The following is a 15,058-nucleotide window of genomic DNA, read 5'->3' as shown; positions in this document are numbered from 1 at the left end:
CCTCTGGCTGGATCACTGGGGTCAAATTACTTAGCCTCTCCAAACCTCCATGTTCTCAATTGTAAAATGGAGCTCCGCATCTCCTCCATTCTCTTTCTGCTATTTTTTGACAACTGCCCTTGGTGTCTTACTCTTGTGCTCTAATTGCCTGGGCCTTAGATCTTTCTTTACCTTTCTTCTCCTCCAAATGAAAACTTATTGTTTTGTCCCATTGCCTAAAGGCCTTGCTAATGTTAGCTAACTAATAATTCCCCTCTCAGATAACAAAATGCCTTAATTTAGTGGAAGCAGGCAGTCTTACTTAATGACAACTTATATTTGTATAAAGATTTATAGTTTACAATGCTTACACATATCTAATCTCAGTTACTTCATACAGCATCCCTGAAGCATAGCATTATTATCTACATTTAGTTGATGAGAAAACCAATACAAATAAGAGATCAAGTGATTTTTCTCAAAGAGTCATGCATGATTTGGGACTCAAGTTCTAGGCCATCTGACCCTAGGTTCGGTATTTATTCCACTTCACAGGTATAATCAATGATGCACTCAAGTGGTATTGAGAAATACAGAAATTTCAGACCTGAAGGATGGCTGATATTGCAAAAGTAATGGAGAGGTCCTGTCAGTCATAGTTATATGTGTTAATCTATTTAACCTGTCCTTGCCTCAGTTTCCTCCACTTTGAAATTCAAGGGTTGAACAAAATGAACTCTTAGGTCTATTTTAGTTTTAATATTCCATGATTCTATGAACATATGCATTATAATTGCAATTCTATACCAATTTTAATTTTTTCAGTTATTGTCAGTAGTTCGCAAAGAGAATGTAGTTATCCCCAAGTATAATAGTATTTAAAAATGTTTTCATGTCTAATGTTTGTGAGAAAAAAGAAGAGAAAGCACAAAATCTTGAGTATTAAATTTAAAGATTCAAATAAGATATTGAAATAGCTGTCAATTTCTCTTGACCAAAAAACTTCAGTGGGTTGCCCTTTGGTTCCAAAAGTGCTTGGTTTTAGGGGGGATTTACATGGAGTAGTGAAGAAGGAAGGGACAAACACCACTTAGCCATTGCCATCAGCCCAATCAACTTCAGCCATCAGGAGGGTAACAGATGGGGACATATAAGATCATCAACACGCTTGTGGATAAAATTTTAAAAAGTCAGATGCAAAACAATATTAAGCTATGTAGTCAATACTGATGTTTTCCTAAGTTAAATACAATTCTCTATTTATTATTATAGACTGTCTGAGAAAATCTGACTTGATTTTATAGGACAGGCTAAAAGCAAAATTAAAGAAAAAGATGACATTTTAAGGTTCCTCCCCTGCCTTCCGCATTAACGCAACTAGGCTGGCTGAGCTTTGAAACTGTGATGGAAATATTAGAGCTGTTGTGCCTGAAAAAAATGCAGTGATCATTTCATTCTTTCTGTCTTTTAATGCTCCAGGGTTTTGGAGACGAATAGGAGCAATAAGTTCACTTTGCAGAATTAATGCAGTAATTCTTTATCATAAGAGCAGAGCATTACCTCAATCTGATTTTGCTACAAAATGGTTCAAAGTCTATTTTTAATGATGGCCCTAATTTGTTAACACCTTTTAAATTATTAATCCCCTTTATATTCAAGTAGTTATTGCATGTCATAACAATGTATCTATGCAGGGAAATTTAATAGTATTTTCTAGATGTCAAGAAAAGGCTTGTTCTGCAAAATGCTATTAAAACTGATAATGAGCTAAATATTTGCCATAGCAAACACTGAAATTACTATATCAATCAGCATTGGGCTCTTTTATTCAATAAACAGAAATTAACCTATTAAGTATGCCTAACTTTCAGCAAGAAAATGGTTGCTTTCATGCCATTTCTCTCTTCTTCAAATCTTTCTTTTCTTAAAACTATATATTGCCCTCTAATACAGAGTTTGGAATCAAAATCTTAGTGTTAATATTTAGTGTTGAAATTCTAACATATACAAGATATAATATCATGAATCTTTTGCTCTACTGATTGCAAATATTTTTTATTTTCCTTTTAGATAGACATTGACTTATAGGCAGTAAAAAAATACTGTATCTGCTAAAGCCAATTCCTCAAGAGTTTAAATGGTATTTTAAAATATTTTCCTGATTTTGAGGATTCAAAAAGATTTCTCTCTTGCTTTGTGAATTATGGGGTGTACCTCCAAAAACGTAATAGGGAAAGGTAATATTAGGACCTACCATTAATTATTTATAGCTTTTAGATACTGAAGTATATGCATACAAGACATATTTTTCATGCATGCACAAAATAGAGATATAGATCCAAAGTATTTTACACATTGTTAAAAGCAAAAGAAAGTCAGCCCCAGTTTCTGCTGTGATTTTAACAGGACAGAACAAATATATCTCTACACAGTGGGGATGCCCTAGGTTCAACTACCACTTAGGGCTGATAAACAGTGTCCACAAAAATGACCCAGGATTGGTTCTCATTCAGACACTTCTGTTATTCTTCATACTGTTTAGGAGCTTGTACATCTTCAGTTGTTTTCAATAACTTTCTAAATGTCAAAAAAAGTTACGCTGCATATTCTAGGTCGTTTAAAATAAAGTGAAAGTTAATATTCAAATGATGAATATTAGGATATACATGTATTTAAACACATTCTTATTAAAATAATAAAAGTAATGTGAGCATTGGGCTTTAAACTTTCTCAAAGCTTTTTGTGTCTGTTACAACTCCTCTGAAGTATGTATTTATTGAATAGAGAACAGACCTAAAGAAGTTAGATAATTTGTTTGGCTAGTGGGGGCACTGGGAAAGGAACCTGGATCTCATAATTTTCAGGCTTACAATTCCAATGGTTCTCAACCCTCACTGCTCCTTAGAACCATCTGGGGAGCTTTAAAAACAAATACCATTGTTTGGGTGCCGCCTAGTTAAAGCCCATTTAAATCCAGATCCCTGGGGGTGCGTGTGGTTTCTGCATTAGTAGTTTTACAAAGCTGACAAAGGATTCTAAAGTGCAGCCAGTGTCAAGATCCTAGGAATCTTGTTAAAATTCAGATTCTAATCCATTAGATCTGGGTAGGCCTGAGTTTCTGCATTTCTAGAAGACTCTAAGGTGATGTCCACAGTGCTGGGTAGAGACCATAATTTGAATAGCAACATTATGCTTCTTTCTTCATGTTGGTCTTCTATTACCACCTTGATGGCAAAACTTAAAAGATCTTCATTCTTTAAAAAAGAGAATCCTTTATATTTAAAGAATTGGAGGCAAACATTTCCTTGAGTAGGACGTAATTTCTTTGACTTAAATAAATTACACATTGTTGGACATAAATACACTCAGCAGAATTCTGATCTTCAAGAAGTTCAAAATTAAGAATCTAATAAGAGATGACATCCTCCAAATTCAGAAAATTGGGGGTCAAAGACCATACAGGGCAAAGATAATGGTTCAAAGCATGGATTCTACAATAAAACAAAAAACAAACCTGGGTTCGGAGTCTAGCTCTGTCACTCACTAGCATGTCTCCCATTCTTCCTAAGCCTTGGTTTTCTAATATGTAAAATGGTGGCAATATTATTTGTTCATTTGTTTCTTAAAAACATTCAAAGTCTACCAAATGCCAGTCACTGATACTCACTGGAGAACAGGGTAGCTGATGTCCCTGCTCCCTGGAGGCTTACCTGTACCTAACGTATAATATCTTGGTAGGAATAAAAGAGATACTGCATAGAAATTGCCTAGCATAGGCCCTAACATCTAAGGGCTCAATAAATGGTAGTCATTATTTTATATTATCTCTAAAGTCTTAGCTGTTATTATGTCCAATTAGCACATACTGTTCTGATTTGTTGATAACTCCAATCAGGAGAGAAACCATTGATTAAATATACTAATCATAATTTTGGATACAGAACCGAGCTTACAGGCACATTATGTGAATATGCCCGCAGCAGAAAGTGAAGCCTTCATTATTAAGATCTGCATGGACTTTGTTAGTTCTTAGTTTTATGGTCAATTTTTGGTCAAAGGCCATATGTTGTTCAGATGTTTCTAATGAAACTGATGAGTATGTGTGTAAATGTGATCAGTCAATTCACATAACGGCAATATTGCAATACTTAAAATTTCCTTGAATGCGAAGTTACTGATAAATCTTTGCATCTCATTAGCTCAGTAATTTTGGAAATGGCTCATTTAATTATGAAATAATTTCCTTTTAAAGAAGATTTCCCATTTTCAAAGAGAGATTATTTAAAAAATGAAATATCTCTTCACTGTAAAATTTTAGATGTGGAGAGCATAAAAGGAGATGGTTTTGTTAAATCAGCCTTAAAGATGACTGGGTAGAGGAAGGGTATAGGATTAAAATACACAAATATCAATAGTCTACATTTGTATCAGACTTCAAGCAAGCTGGGCCATTTTCATCAGCCAGATTTCACAAAAGCAAGATGAGAAAATACCCTAATCTAACAAATATAACAAAAAATAGACTTTAAATCGAGCTCCTGGTTTGTAGCCTATGGCTTTCCTGGGTGAATGATTGTAGGTGCAGAGTGCTACTGCCCTCCCAGATCTGTACCCCAATCCTGGATTCATGGCCTCTCTGAGGCAGAAGGTACTGTGATCACCATAAGTCCACCTTCCTCATTATGGAAAAGAAAACGAGCGCAGAGAATTATAGGGCCTCTGCCAACTCATCTGCCAGGTGGCAGAGCTAGGACTAAGTCCCAGTTGGTTTTGTATATACCACCTTGACTTTTTTTTTAATTAGGAAAGAAGAATTGATATAATTCTTATTTACATGCCCTGGATATTTCTGATTTGAGCAGAGATGTTCTAAAATGAAGAGAGGAAAAATCTCTAATATTCTAATAAGTAAGATGGACTTTAAAGACATAAGAAATCCCCCCATAATCTTCCCGTTCCTTCTCATGTACCTTTCAGTAGGCTGTTTGCTATCGTTTATCTATCCTTTGTCGTCCTTTCTTCTCCAGCCCCAGTTTTGTAAGACTCTTGTTTTTCCTTGGCTTGCTAGCGTCTTGGCTCTGTAAGTCCAACACACAATGCCTTTGAAATTTCATGCCAACCGAGGCATAACTAAAATTATGTCAAGATTTATAATAGAATGCTTGTGGGGTCTCTTCACTTTAGAGAAGTCCTTGAGTTTCCAAAATGGTGAAAGAGCCAATAAATTTTGTTCACTGATTTGGTGAGAAAAGAGACAAGTCAATAGGACTCCAGGATTTTGCCTTGAGAAACTAGAAAAATGGGTTTGTCATTTAACTGACAGAAGAGTGTTCAAGGAGGAACCCTGGGGATGGGCAGGATGGGGAGGTGGGGGTAAAGGAAAATCAGGGGCTCACATTGAGTTTCAGATGGATATTAGATATCCCAGGAGAAATGTCAAGTGGGCAGCTGGCCATACTGACCTGGAGTCCAGGAAATATAGCTTAGTGGATGAATAATTTTGGGAGTTAATATTTATATTTTTTCCTTTTTTTAAATCTTTTCATTCTATTTCATTAATTTCTATTTTATTATTTCTTATTTGCTTTAGGCTTATTGTTATTCTAGCTTCCTAATTTATATGTTTAGCTACAAGCATATATTTGTATACTTAATCCATTAAATTACACACTGCCTCTTCCAAATAAGAATATTTAAGATTATCAGTTTCTCTTTTTAAGACTTGATTTAGCTCTATTCCACTAATTTTTACATTTTCAGTTATTCAGTACTAAAATTTCCTAATTTCCTTTTTAACTTTTTTTTTGATGAGTCTATTTAGAAATTTTTTGTAATTTCCCAACATTTTTTTTATATTATCCTAATTTAATTGCATTGTGGACAGAGAACCTGTTCTGTATGTCAGTAGACTAAGGTTTGTTTCATGGACACATCAATTTAAAAAAATATTTCATATGTACTTGAAAATAATATTTTTCCACTGCTACATACAGCTTTATATGTATTCTTTATACACTTTAAAATTTGATTGTTCAAATCTTTATATTCACAGATATTTGGTTTGTTCACTCCATCAAGTACTAAGAAAGGATTGTGAAAATCTCTTAGGATGGTAGAGTTGAAATTTTTCCATGTTTATTCTATCAATTTTTGCTTTATACATTGAAAGGCTTTGATATTAGGCACTTCTACATTTAAAATCTTTTATCTTCTTGGTAAATTGAACTTAACAGCATGAGTAACTCTGTCTCTAATGCTTTTGCTTTAAAGGTCCATTTTATTTACAAAATAAAAGCTTCATTGCTTTCTTTAATATTTGCTTGTATATCTTTTCCCATTCTTTTATTTTTCAACTTCCTGGTTTTAGATGTTCCTTGCAAATGTCATATAACTAGACTTGCTTAATTCAGTCTGGTAATCCTTAATGGTCCAGAAGATAGTTGAATAAATTAATCAACATTCCTTTCTTCCCCTCCACTGGTCTGTTTCTTTTACTTGTTAGCTTAGATTATATGTATAATAAAAATTTAAAAAGTTGAAAATAAGGTAATACATTTAACCTACCAGTGCCTCTGAATTATATGTAATTATTGCTTGGGAATTTTCCATCTTTTCCAATTTAACCCTCAATTTGGATTTTATAATTTTTCTTTTTTTTTCAGTGATTGTTTACATGTATTATTCTTGTAGATTAGACCTTTCTTCTGAGATTGCTTTGCTTTATCCCTTAATACATGCTTTAAAAGTTGCTTTGGTGTGGTTCTGTGAGTGGCAAACTGTTTTTTTATCTGAAAATATCTTCATTCTATCTTGATTGATAGATGCACTGGATTTGCCATTCTAGTTGATTGTGATTTCTCTCATGTTAAAGACATTATTCCACTGTTACTTGACTTTCATTGTTGCTATTTGATAATCTGTCTATTTATCTATTTATCATTCTCTAAAAATAATCTTTTTTTCTTTTTGGCCACTTTTTAAGATATTTTATTTGTTATTCTATAGTTTTAACCTGGTATTTCCAAATTGTAGATTTCTTTTTTTGGTTTGTTTGGAATATGCTGTGCTTATATCTGAACAAAACTCATTTCTTGGCAATTCTCAGCCATTGTCCCTTTAGGTGTGGCCTCTCTCCCATTTTCTGACTAATTCTACTTACTGTATGCTGGATATTTTTATGCTATTTTTGTGATTAATAGCTCATCTATATTTATCCTTTGTCTATTAACATGCTCTATGTTGTTATTTTCTTTATATCTATTTTAAATTTATCAATTCAACAATTAGCTGCATCTTATCTGATGCTTTTAGCCTATGCATTGAGGTTTTTATTTTTAAATTATTGCTAATCATATTAATTGGTCCACTGAATATACCCTTAATTCTCCCTTTTATTATTTGATTTTGTGTATTCACTTTGGAAACTCAACCCTAGCTAAGTCCAACTATCTTCATGTTGGGCATCCTGTACCAAAGAAGTTTAATTTAGTTTGAGAGAAACCACAACAATCCTGGCTGGTCTTTATATTCATGAACACTAACCTCAAGTGGCCCATTAAACTTGCCTTGGAATAACCATATATTGATCTAGACCACATGCACTCTCATTCTCCTAGAAAATGATTTCATACCTTTTCTTTTCTCCTGAAGGCTCCCAATTTGATATCTACATAATAATGTTGTTTCTTATTTCACTAAGAAACTGAGCAATTAAAAGGTAACTTTGATAAATTCCCAGCACATCCTGCACCGTGTGCCTGCAGTCCTATTCTACCGGAGACGTGTTCGTGCTATCATCAAAGGCCAATCCTGTTGTTTGTGTATTAGATTTCATCCCTCCTGACTAAATGAGAACCTTGCTTCAAGAACTCTCCCCTATTTTTCACCATAGCTTCTTTCCTTTCGATTGGATCTTTCCCTCCTGCCCCCACCCAGTAACTCTGGGACCTCATATTCTATCAATTGTCTTCTTTCTCACTCCTCTGAAGCCAAAACGACTTCTTTGCTATCCTCAAACATAGCAAACACACTATATTTTAGGGCTTTAGGTAGTGTCCTTACTTTTTGCCAGCTTAGCCACTCATTTTTAAGTTCTTTAAAAATATTTGTTGCATATTTCGATGGAAATAAAGTATTTTATGGCTGTGTAGTCATTCATACATGCTTTCCTGCCCTCTACCACTAGCTCCTGCTCTAGAACCCAACTTTTACCTCTTAAGTAACATTCTCAGACCTTAGACATTTTTCTCTTCTCTCTTTATGCTCTCTTGAGGTATTTCATGAAGTACCACTGCTTCATATACTATCTCCTGACTCTCAAATTTGTATCAGCAGCCCTGTCTTCTCTGAGCTTCAGACTTACATATCCAACTCCTGTTTGAAATCTATAGTTGAAGATGTAATAAACATCTAAAACATAACTTATCCAAAATAGAAACCTTGATTTTTTTCCAGTCAACATCATCTCTACCCAGTTGTTCAAACCAAAAATTTAGGAATCATCTTTTATTTCTCTGCTAAGCATTCTCAAATGTAATCCATCAACAAGTGTTCACTCTATACAAAAATATATCTCAAATCTGTCTGCTTCTCTTTATCACCACATCTGGGCTATGGCCTTGATGCCAGCCACATTTTCAGAGAGGGAGAGAACTTCAGTAGAGTACCCTTTCTTTTAATTTAATTTTCTTCTCATGGAATTAAGTTGAACTGTCTCTTTTCCACTTTGCTTTCTGTATTCTGAATGCTTAAGTTCTTATAGATTCTCTGTTGCAGAGAAGCAGTTGCACACATATGGACACTGAACAGCATCTTCCTCATCCACTTTCAGGTACAATCACATCCCACATTGGCACCTGTACATATGTGAGTATATATTTCTACATTAGGAAAGAAATAGGCCACATTGAGTTTGGTTTTAGAAACGATAAGCAACAAAGAACAACTTTGCAAAAAAGCACTTCTGAAGTGTTATTCCTAGATTTATAGGCTGTGCAGCAAAGACTTCAAACAGTAAGTGGAGAAATTTAAATCTTAAGTACATTTTGGTCTCAAAATAACCTGGTTAAAAATCCCTGTGAAGATAATGTATAAATATAAGAATAAAAAATAAGGTCTCATTCCAGAATTATTGTGTGAGGATTTTTGAAAAAGATTTTATAATCATTTTTGCCAACCCCAATGGAATATTTCCTGGTTATAATTTGATTACAGCTAATTAATTTCCAAATACTCCCAAATAATTTCTATACTCCAGTGTTTAGGTAGAGCATGATACCATAAACAAATAGGAGCAATAAATTTTGAAGGAGCAATAAATTTTGAAGGGAATTCACTTTGGCTTAGAAAAAGCTTTGAAATAATATTGTAAGTTGAATTCAAGCAAAGTAAGTGCACATTCTTAAACTAGATCCATTGGTAAACACTGCATAACATTTGAGACCTATCAGCAATTGAAATATTAATTCATTAAATATTATTATTATTCTGTGTTAATTTTTGTCATGATAGTCATTATAGTCTGGGATTTTAGAAAAAATTAGAATTAGATTAGATTTGGCTCTATCTGGCTGAGTCTGGGCATCATTTACCCCAAGTCATTGGCTCTCAACTATTGGTGAAACTGCCAATAACTCATTTTACTTCCTTTACATTGGTTCTGAATCTCCTCTTAATGGAAGACTACCCTGGAAGCTAGTCAAGATAAGACTGAATTTATAGTTTTTCATGTAGAATGGAACCACCTGCTATTTCCACTGCTTTTAGAACCACTTATAACTAGGTAGTTGAAACTAGAAAGTGAATCTTAAACTCAACACTATATTGAAATAATCTTTTTGCCTGATAAGATGTTATATTTCACACCCCTAAATATAACACTAAGATGTTATATTTCATCTTAGTAATGACATTTATAGCTACTTGGGATTCCAGACCTGCAGAGATTCTCAAAAAATTGAAATACTTTACAACTTGAAAGTATTATATATATTTTTACTTTTCTTTGAAATGTTGAAGATAGTAAACACAATTCTAACTCAAAATTTTAGCTTTAAGAGAAAGCAAGGAATGTTTAAATGTGTATCAGTTTTCAATGAGAGATAAAAAGAAATAATGTTTAGAACATAAAGGAACCTACTTCCTTCTAAAATCTCTCTGTTTGAAATTAATGTGATATTATGTTTCATAGTATAACTTTTCAAATATTTTAATTAAACTGTTGTGAAGGGAAATTTTAGAGAGATAAAATTTCCAGAATATATTCTTCCAGATCTGTTAAAATCTACCTGCTTCCCCCAGATTAAACTCGGTGGAATATTTCTTTTTAAAGTACTTCTCAGTCAACACCTATGGGTAGAGACCACAGTGTCCCAGTTATACCAGTAATACACAAAACTGGGAATCTTCCTGGGTATGGAATTGTCAAATGAATACTTTTCTGAATGAATCTTTCTAAACTTGGTGTTAGTGTAGATGTTATGAGGACCTTTGGTTTCTGCATGATAAATATACACTGTCATTGTTTAAATTGCTTAGACTGTTGAGTAAGTACAAAAATGAAAAGAATCATGTTCCATTGTACAATTCCCAAGACCAGCAATCTCAGCTCTCTTTCAGGGATCGTGTGTTACATTTGGGCAAATGAGATGAGACATTCAGACATGTTTAAAGTGGAGAATATCCATGGAAATTTCTTTTTCTCTAGGACTAAGTGGTGTTCTGAGGCTTCTCATAGCTCTAAATTTGCCTTTTTGGACTCCATCTCTTAAATTGCTGAACTAATATTTATCTAACACTTTATATGTTCAAAATATCTATATTTCATTGTGTTAGGTTTTTTCACACTCAATTCTTTCAACAGTCCACTTACAGTTGGATGTTTTGCTCCTGTAGCAAATTAGAAAATGGAAGATCAGATAGTAAATGGTGCCTGGATTTGTACTAGAATCCAGATCTCTTGTGTCTCACTACAGATAACTTTTCTTGAATCCATCCATTTGCATGAGTCTCACAAAAAAAACATACCTTGATAATCTTGGACTTGAGGGTTATAATAAACTGGGCAATTTAGTAGTTAGATATACATGTGCAATATGAAGTACACAAAAAAGTCGGTGATTAGTTTACAAGGGAAAAGAAAATGACAGCAGAAATACTTTCTTATAGAAATACATCTTCCCATTCTTGAAATAGCAGTGTATGTTCAGAAATACATTTAACAATATGGTGTCTGCAACAAAAAAATGAAATATATAGGTAAATGTGAAATATACAGGTAAATGTGTGCCAGATTAGATAATCCAGTATTGGTATTTTTCCCTTTAAAATATATATCCAATAAAATATATAGATTGCACTACATTGAAATGAGTTAATTTTCATATTAAAAGAATGGGATTTAAAGAATCAAGCTCTGAAAAAAAGATTTCTCTCTTTTAAGGCTCTAAAGCTGAGATTTTGAAACCACGATAAAAAAAACGGTGGTTTCAAAAAAACATGGTGGCTCAAAACACATGTAATTTTATAGTTTAAAATTAAAATCTTGAAATGGCACATGATAAATCAAAAACTGTTAACTTTGTTCAGCACAATATTAAGTTGATGTAAGGACTATATTATGAAAGATTTACTCAATAAAAGCAAATATTATATAAAACCTACTCACTGTATTTTTGGTTCAGTAGGACTTCATTCTAGGCAAGGTTACTAACATACTACTCTGATACTGCATTACCTCAAATTATTTACCTCTGGTATAGGACTACCAGAAAATGAAGCTTTATCCCAGTAGTATTTTTAAATGTTTTCATTTTGGTATATTTAGAAAATGAAATCCACCTAGTTGTGCACAGGGAGTGTCTCTCTTCAGAATGGATGGATTATTAAAGAAATTTGGTGGTAGAAGAAATTCAAAGGTAAACTAGATGAGAAGTCTGAGAGCCGGATTTTAATTTTTAATAAACAAAAATCTAAAATGATAGCTACAAACAAATCTCCAGGCCAGCTGCTATTAGGAAGCAAACAAACTGAAAAACAAAACAAAGACATCTATGAAATATGCTGTTTGGCTAAGTAAAACATGCCATCTGCAATGACATTACTTTAGATGTAACATCTTGACTCAGAAGTGAATCTTAGGTGAAACTGTCAATTATAAGTTCTATATTTTTATTGTTACCTCTACAAATTTATTTCTGATATCCTGATTTAATCACAGGAGACACTGAAACTTCTACTTTGTGGTACATTTCTTCACTCCTTTTACACTTAGTCTCATCTTGTCTCCTACTAATCCCTTCCCTGCCTGCCACCTTGGTGCAGAAAGTGATCACTTTTAAAATAAGTTATTTAATGACTTTACAGATATTAAATATTATATCTGGGCCATTCATATGGAAAACATTGTTACTGGAAATTAATGGGTTGTTCAAAGTGCATTCATTATAAAGAGAAAAATAAAAGAAATAACAAGAAACAATGACTTTTGATAACATTCCAATAAAATTACTTAAGAAATATAATATTTATTATGTAACTAGTTTGCTGACATTACTCTGCTGAGCTTGCAAGAGAAATAAATTTGGGAATAGTAATGTAAATTTGGGAACATTTAATGTAACAGCTCACTGTTTTTGTTTAGTAAGAAATGATAGTGACTAATGATGAAAACATTTTTCTTGTGTTGATGTAATCTATTCCATGATGTAAAATGCTGGTGATCATAGCATGTTTTGCTGTTTAAAACTACCCTGTAACACCTAAAAGGAAATGTATGAGAGTAAAAAATGATAAATCCAATCAATTTATTCTGTAATCATTATTTTGCCATGAATGACTATTGAGAGTAGAATACAGGGGTGTGAAGGCAAAGATGTTTGTTTTATTTAAATTGATGAAAATTTTAATCACCCCTAGGTACCCAAGTTAAAATCAGCAAAAAAGGAAAAAAAAGTTTGGGTTCAAACACATAACCTAAGAAGACTATAAATCCAGAAACCCATGGAGTCCACTATCAGCAAAGGTAGACTACTGGCTTCTTTGTTTCTAAAGCGGGAAGAGCAGCCTCTTATTCTTAATACTATAGCAATGTCTCTGATACTTCTCTTCCATATTTGTGCTAATTTCTTTTAGGATATAGCATGACACATTTTACAAATATTATCTTATTCTTTCAAGATAAAAAAGGGAAAGACAAGACTCCATGGATTCTATTTAAAAGAGTAATTAATCTAGGACCCTATTTTCAAATGGTACTTTCAACTGGCTACCTAAGACTTAGTTCTGTCTTTAAGCTTTCTAAAGACTTGTAAAGTAGATGGTGCAATTCAAACTCAGTAGCTTGACTTACTTTCCACGTGTAGTATCCCCACATTTTTCCAACATCTTTTCAGATGGCAATGGGTAAATTTAAATTTACTCTATGTGCCAATGGGTACATTTAAATTTAAACTTAAAGGTACCAAAACTAAAAATAAAAACCCCAAAGAACTAAAAATAGTAAGATTATTTCAGGCCATACATTAAAATGGAAAGAGTGAGATGTACTCTTTGAAGACACACACTGGAGTTCTGACCCTGCCACTCCCGTCTGGCCTGGGGAAGATACTTCACCTTCTGTGAACCTAAGGCTCTTCATCTGTAAAATGGAGGATGAACTAGAAATCTAGAGTCTTTTATGTCACTAATGTCCTACAAAAGAAAATTTTCTTAACATTCCCCTGAATTTTTCAACAGACTAAAAAGAATGCAATTTAATTTTTTCATGGTGGCCAAGGGCCATCAGTAGAAAAATTAATTATGTGACATACTGAAAGGCCACAGAGTTGTAAGGTCCCTATAAAATTCCCACGTAAAATGGCCACAGAGTGCTCTAGTGCTCCTATGAATGGTTTTCTCTGTGTGTGTTCTTTTCATTTCAGTTTTTGCTTATTGGTGTCCTAATCATGTTTATAACATGTTGCCTTGTCTTTAATACACTTACTGAGGGATAAATACACTCTTGTAAAAAGTAGGTTGCAATTGCTTCAAACAGCAATAACAAAGTATATGCTTGGTTTGTGGAAGTCACCAAATGGACTGATGGGTAAACAAGATATTTCTACACTGTAATAGTAAATCCATTTTCTTCTGCTCCATCCTCTGAACAGGTGGAGAATACTTGTTGAAGTAGCCTTTCCCGAATGCCACCTACTTGAAGACAAGTTATTAAGTCATTGGAGAATCTCATTACATAATCTTTCCCCCCATAGTCTAAAGAGTCTCAGCTTTTACTCACGGTCACAGTTTCTAACTGATTCAACGTCTTCATTATAATTTTATAAATCCCTCTCAACGCTTTCACATGCCTCTTAAACTGGTTTCAAAACCAAACTGTGGTCTAATAATAAAAAACTTGTTATTTTTACTAGCATTTCTGTTATTATTTTTTTAAGTGATGTTAACCCTTTTTATATTATTTCCATTTTACTAATGGTGTATATGACTATGTACACACACACACACACACACACAATTAAAATAGTAAACTTGGTTGGCTGGGGAGACAAGAAGAAATTTCCTGTGGGTTACTTATAAAGCTTGATATCAGTAGTTTAAATTCTTCTGAGAGATAAAACTGATGGGTGGGGCTATGGTTTGGAATCAAGTCACAATTTTAAAGCAAGAAGACTCTCCCTTCTCCTCTTCCTCCAGTAAGTACCCCATCTTTGAAGTCCCCTCTTACCTTATGTGTGTGTGTGTGTAAGGTATGATGCAGGGGTAGTTGCTGTCGGTTCTTACAATCTAGCACTGCCAGGCAATATTCTGGGTAATAACCATGCCTGTGCTTGAAAGGTATGCTTTTAAACAACAGTTGAATCAATTTGTAATGCTTAATCTATTGTACTCACATTCAATACAAAGATAATTTGGATCTCACCTTACTTGTATTACATGTATGTTATGCATACAGAGTAAACCATAGCACCATGTTCTACTCTTTGGACCAGCAAAATTCTCCCCACTGGAGGTACTACTCTGAAATTCCAAGGAATCTCATACCACCACCTTCTGTACAATGAGCTTAAATATCAGTTTCTGA

At 33.5% G+C, this 15,058-nt stretch overlaps 1 protein-coding gene across 4 annotated transcripts in view; it reads right to left on the bottom strand.

The window, feature by feature from the left end:
* Positions 1-15,058, bottom strand: part of TTC29 (tetratricopeptide repeat domain 29) — a 265,346-nt gene that overhangs the window by 76,510 nt on the left and 173,778 nt on the right. Inside the window, exon 13 of one of the 4 annotated variants that reach the window (XM_073230447.1) lies at positions 4,956-5,057. The exons of the other annotated variants lie outside the window; for them this stretch is intronic. Coding sequence (XP_073086548.1) covers positions 5,044-5,057 — 14 coding nt within the window. The 3' untranslated portion in view covers positions 4,956-5,043. Of the gene's footprint in view, positions 1-4,955; positions 5,058-15,058 lie in introns of those variants that run through there. 4 annotated transcript variants of the gene reach the window in all.

The sequence above is a fragment of the Manis javanica genome, chromosome 3 (genome assembly GCF_040802235.1).
Source record: "Manis javanica isolate MJ-LG chromosome 3, MJ_LKY, whole genome shotgun sequence".
Classification (NCBI taxonomy): Eukaryota; Metazoa; Chordata; class Mammalia; order Pholidota; family Manidae; genus Manis; species Manis javanica.
The sequence above is the reverse complement of the archived record's forward strand: the minus strand, read 5'-3'. Positions and strand labels throughout refer to the sequence as shown.